The following is a 6,063-nucleotide window of genomic DNA, read 5'->3' as shown; positions in this document are numbered from 1 at the left end:
CAACTTTAGAAACAAAAATAGCATGTTCAATAGACAAACATTAACGGCTTTAGGCCTATTCATTACATTAAATATCATTACCTATGCATGCTTTAAATATTTTCACGTATTGAAACATCTTAGTGGATACAACGAATTTGTAACCAGCCACAACAACATTTCAAAAAGAAATTTTACAGCTCTAATATCATTATAACTGTAGATATTTATATCTATTATATCAATTCGTAAATGTTCAATAAATAAGTTCCATTCAATACAGACAGGAGATGAAAGCTACAGCATGATAGAAACTCACCTTGCCAGTACCAGCTGCCCACGGCACCTAGGTAGATTCGAGCTCCATCCTGCAAAGCAAGCATCACATAATTGCTTATTTGACTTATGGTTAAGGTTGCCAGGCATCCTGATATACAGATCATGTCCTTTATTTAATAATTTTGTCCTGCGTCCTGTATCGACTTCGTCAGGACGCCCAAAATGTCCTGCATTTGTATTGTTTCAATAATTACACACCAGCAGTTGTGTTTCGTTAGGTTACACCATCGAAAATACAAAATTACAGCCCACCTCGTGTTCAGTTTTCAATAAGAGCTCCGGCACTTGTTTCTACTGAATATGTATGAGGTCATCACGAAGCGAATTTAATCCTTAAGATATAGATAAACGATGTAGGCCATGTCTGTTGTTGATATTGGGTGTTGCTCTTTTGTTTTGTCAACAAATGAGTGCAGTCTTGTATTAAAGACCGGAAATAACAACATCCATGCTATTATTACAACCAAACTTCATTTAAAAGTTTTACATATTTCTTAAGGGCGAAATGAATGTTGCAACAGAGCATTACAAACTTATTCTTGGAACTTAGGCTACTTCTGCGCAGTAATTTCGGTTGGAGAGCAGTATCGTTATGATGTTGATCATTGCGTGAATTGAATTGCTGGCTAATTGGCCACAATTCCAGAAACTTTCCTGACGAAACTTCCTCAGAATTCTTAACAGACAAATTCAATATTTTCTTGTTCACGTGACAAAATAATACATGTTTTTAAAAACGGCCTAATTAAAAAAAAAATTAAAATAGTAATTGCGAAATTCAGGCATTCGAAAGTACCACAAAATTATGACTCAATAAAATCGTTTGTCTTTGGTTAGGCTCGGCAAACCTTTGACGTCGTGAACGTAAAAACAAGTGCCGGCAGCTACCATTGAAAACTGAACACCGATTGTGAATTGTTAATTTTATTGTATACTAGTCAAAAGCAGTTCTCTAGTTGTCCTCTTATCACTACAATCTGTTTTAAAACATTATTATTATTACTATTATTAATATTATTATTATTATTATTATTATTATTATTATTATTATTATTATTATTATTATTATTATTAAACTTTAGAAATTAAGACTGTCAGTACGTTTTGCATTGTTATCACAATGCCCAGCAACTTTCAGCAGGGTACACTGTGAAGTGGCAATAAATCTCTCTTGCACTAAAAATAACGGACAGTGTCATATTTCAGCACTCATCAAGCGTGTATTGATTGGACCTGCCAGGTCAGTGGGCGTGCACGAAAGGAAGTTGGTTGCTCCTCGCTCATCTGCTGCAGATTTACTTCTCCAGTCCACGTCAAAAGGCAGAGGATGTGCACACAGTACAGCAGTGAGAGCTACGGGCTGCTTTAAGTATGCAGAAACCACAATGGAAACTTTGAAGTAAAGCTGAAGACCAACAAATGACGCGGAGCCACAAGAAAAGAGACCTGCCCACTATTCTTTTGAGAAACGGATGAATACCCATTATTCCTCCGCAAATCGGGCTGCAAGCTTCCTAGAACAACCAGGTGGTTGCCTAGCATCGGAGGAACTGAGGGTCCGAGGACTCTCCATGGAATTAGCTGACATCTGCTTTACAGCTGGGGAAACCTCTATAAAACCCAACCACGTAATCCGCACAAGAGGGAATCGAACCCACGCCCAAGTGCACGATCACAAGACTGTGTCGGCTGCTGTACACTCTGAAAGACAGCGTTAGGGTGAGAAGAAGGGTCTATGTGGGCTCCAAGCCTGTTGGCCACTTGTCTCACCCCGATTTTCGCCGTTCCATTGAAGTAACATTAGAGAATTTGGAAGGGGAAAGCCTAAAATGAATGTGGGGGAACAAGCACGACAAAACAGACTTTCGTAATTTTATTTTACTGAGAAACAAGATACTGAAGTGTTTCTGGCATAAGATGAGTGAGGGTATTATCGCCGCGCTATCATGGTTAACATGTCGGCGTCATACAATAACGTGCGGTGTGCTTTTAAAACATAATTTTGCCTACCGATTGTTGCTCTGTAGGTTTCACTCTACGCGTCACGTTGTCACGTCTACTTCCTCGATAAGAATAAGCACTAGTTTGTTATATTGTTAAATGATTATTATTATTATTATTATTATTATTATTATTATTATTATTATTATTTCATATACGAGTACGTTGGCATTCTTAATTCTTTAATAATAATTTTTAATCGCAAGCAAGTAAAGCGATAGGGTTGGAAGTAAATCCCGAAAAGACGAAGTATATGAATATTGTACGAAATGGAACTGTAAAAATTGGATACAGTATTTATCTTTCGAAGAGGTGGAAAAATTCAAATATCTTGGAGCAACAGTAACAAATATAAATTACACTCGGGAGGAAATTAAACGCAGAATAAATATGGGAAATGCCTGTTATTATTCGGTTGAGAAGCTTTTGTCATCCAGTCTGCTGTCAAAAAATCTGAAAGTTAGAATTTATAAAACAGTTATATTACCGGTTGTTCTGTATGGTTGTGAAACTTGGACTCTCACTTTGAGAGAGGAACATAGGTTAAGGGTGTTTGAGAATAAGGTGCTTAGGAAAATATTTGGGGCTAAGAGGGATGAAGTTACAGGAGAATGGAGAAAGTTACACAACACAGAACTGCACGCATTGTATTTTTCACCTGACATAATTAGGAACATAAAATCCAGACGTTTGAGATGGGCAGGACATGTAGCACGTATGGGCGAATCCAAAAATGCATATAGAGTGTTCGTTGGGAGGCCGGAGGGAAAAAGACCTTTGGGGAGGCCGAGACGTAGGTGGGAAGATAATATTAAAATTGATTTGAGGGAGGTGGGATATGATGATAGAGACTGGATTAATCTTGCTCAGGATAGGGACCAATGGCGGGCTTATGTAAGGGCGGCAATGAACCTCTGGGTTCCTTAAAAGCCAGTAAGTAAGTAAGCATACCTTAATGTTCCTCAGCACAAGAAATTGCAATCTCGATTTTAGTCCACGTGGATTAAACAAGTACGTGTCATTTAATAATGGAAGCAGCGTATTGGTTGCAATATTGAAATTGAGGCGCGTGATTGGAGCGGCGACATAAGAAATTGAAAACAATAATGCAATTAAATTTCAAAGACCTGCCGAATGTTAACCATGAGACGCACATAAAATGAAGGTAAGAGGGAGACGCACCATTTACACAGTAGTAGCGAAGCTCAATACGTAGTAAATATGCAAACATTAGATAGTTGCTCACCACTAGGATCGCTAATATCGCCTCATTACAGGCAATGCAAAATAGTACCGTCACAGTCTATTGTTCCTAGCACCCTCAAAACTCAAGCTTCGTGACTGTATATAGTAGACTGTGCTTCTGTTTCCATGGTGTCACGAGTGACGTCATCGTATTACAAGGTAATAGAGCAGTTTTATCCTATAGGATTCCCCTGATAAGTTTCGCTTTAAAACCTAAGCATGAAGGATTCTGATACGAAGATATTTTAAAATGTTTACAACATCGCACCGGGAGGGAAGTTGCAACAAATAATCACAGGAAGCAACTCTATCTGAACATAATATGTGAATTTTTTTTCACGGTCGCTTTTATCATCAGATTCACTCAGAACTCACATGGATCACTATTAAGGCCCATTCACAATGAACATTAAACATAACCGTGACACAAACACAGAAGTTTGCTCCCAGGCTACCAAATGGGATCATTCACAATGATTCACATAAGCATTGACATTAACATTACCGTAAGACGTTAACATTAAAGTTTGCAAACTCCAAAATTGTATGCTTATGCTTACGTGATTTGCAAACAGAACACAATCGTGGAGCGCTGAAGTATACGACAGAATATGAGGAAATGGCGTCGTTGTTATGTTTCCATGGTTACCAAGTATGTTTGCTGTTATGTTTATGTTTCCATCGTGAATGATGGTATGATTTCTTGATTTTACCGTAACGTTTACATTCTTAAGTTAACGCTTACGTTATGTTTAATTGTCATTGTGAATGAGCCTTTAGTGTTTGCTGCAGGATCTCTGTTCAGTAGCGGAGACATCGTTTTTAATCTGGAGGGGGGGGGGCAGAACTTAATTAAAGTGCGCAAACTTCATTGCATCGTGATGGACCCCGGAGCCCTGCAAAGCGAGAGGCGAGTCCATTAGAACCCACGCTATATTTTAAAACTGTATTATACGCGTACATTTTTTAAATTTCTAGTCCCTTCTTGCATTGCAAAAACAATCTGGCTGATACGACAAAGATACTTTTTTGTTATGTGAATTTTGTAATAAATTAGTTAAAATGACAAAAATTATAAATGTATGTGTTATTTTCTTTAATAGGCTCTACGACTTGTTGGAGGCAGAAGGCGGCGTTGCAGGATTTCGGCCCTAACAGAAAACCCTTTCGTCAAATCAACCACAACTATTCCACGTTCATTTACAAGCTGTACGTAGGTGTAGACAGGGATCCTACGTAATTAGCCTAAATAAATCGGATGTTTGCCAAATTAGCATTTCTGCCAGAGCGGGATAATACTTTTGTTTAGTGGTTTTTTTACGACGCTTTATCAACTGCGTCGGTTATCTAGAGTTTGAGTGAAATGAAGATGGCCGGTGAAATGAGTCCAGGGTCCAGCGCCGAAAGTTACCCACCATTTCCTCTTAATGGGTTCAGGGAAAACTCCGGAAAAGTCCTCAACCAGGTAACTTGTCCCAATCAGGATTTGAACCCAGGCCCGCTCGTTTCACGGTCAGAAGTGGACTAGATCAGTGGTATTCAATCTATGGCTAGGTATGTAAAAAGACTGACATATTTATTTTATTATACTGTACTTGTTGACAATTATTGCGATTTACACATTTTCTTGTACAATATTAATTCTTGTTTTCCCTTGCTTCAGTAGCATTTACATAATCCATTACTAATACAGTATGCGCCAAAACAAACCATACTGGAATTATCGCTCTTCTGCTGTCCACGTTTCCCTAGCAACCAAGGATTTATTTATTGTATATTATAATAGTTTGACATGTTGTGAATTCAGCGTTGTGTTGATTTCTGCAATTATGGTTCTCACAACAGAGGAGAAGGTGTTTATTGTGGAGCATTATTTCCGGTCATACGAAGTAATGAAATTACAAACGTACTCTGAAAATCAAGATAAGTCATTATAACATGCAAGGCGACATAAGACTGATCCCGCACGACGGAACTTCTCGACGACAGCTAACATTGTTGTGTTATTTGGTGCCGCATTGTTAAATCGCTCCTGGTGCTGCTCTTTAACGTGGAGCAAGCTGGCCATTCTGACGCCTCACTTCGTATGACCGGAAATAATGCTCCACGATAAACACCTTCTCCTCTATTGTGAAAACCATAATTGCAGAAATCAGCACAACACTGAATTCACAATGTTAACCTATTGTATAGGCACAATAAACAAATACTTGGTTGCTAGGGAAACGTGGACAGCAAATGAGAGATAATTTCAGTGTCGTTTGTTTTGTCGCATACTGTACTATTGCATCAGTTACGATTGTATGTACATGTAGTAGTAATAGTAGTAGTAATGGTAGTAGTAGTAGTAGTAGTAGTAGTAGTAGTGGTAGTAGTGGCAGTAGTAGTAGTAGTCGTGACAGTAGTGGCAGTAGTAGTAGCAGTAGTAGTGGTAGTCGTGACAGTAGTGGCAGTAGTAGTAGTAGTAGTGGCAGTAGTAGTGGTAGTAGTAGTGGCAGT

The 6,063-nt window shown here is 38.5% G+C and overlaps 1 protein-coding gene across 2 annotated transcripts in view; it reads right to left on the bottom strand.

Annotated features, from left to right (window-relative positions):
- Positions 1-6,063, bottom strand: part of if (integrin subunit alpha inflated) — a 97,957-nt gene that overhangs the window by 48,095 nt on the left and 43,799 nt on the right. For both annotated transcript variants that reach the window (XM_069827283.1, XM_069827282.1), the window contains exon 6: positions 299-347. In XM_069827283.1, the coding sequence (XP_069683384.1) occupies positions 299-347 (49 nt within the window). The remainder of the gene's footprint in view (positions 1-298; positions 348-6,063) is intronic.

This window comes from Periplaneta americana, chromosome 6 (assembly GCF_040183065.1).
Source record: "Periplaneta americana isolate PAMFEO1 chromosome 6, P.americana_PAMFEO1_priV1, whole genome shotgun sequence".
NCBI classification, from domain to species: Eukaryota; Metazoa; Arthropoda; class Insecta; order Blattodea; family Blattidae; genus Periplaneta; species Periplaneta americana.
Note: the sequence above shows the minus strand (reverse complement) of the source record. Positions and strands in the feature narration are given on the sequence as shown.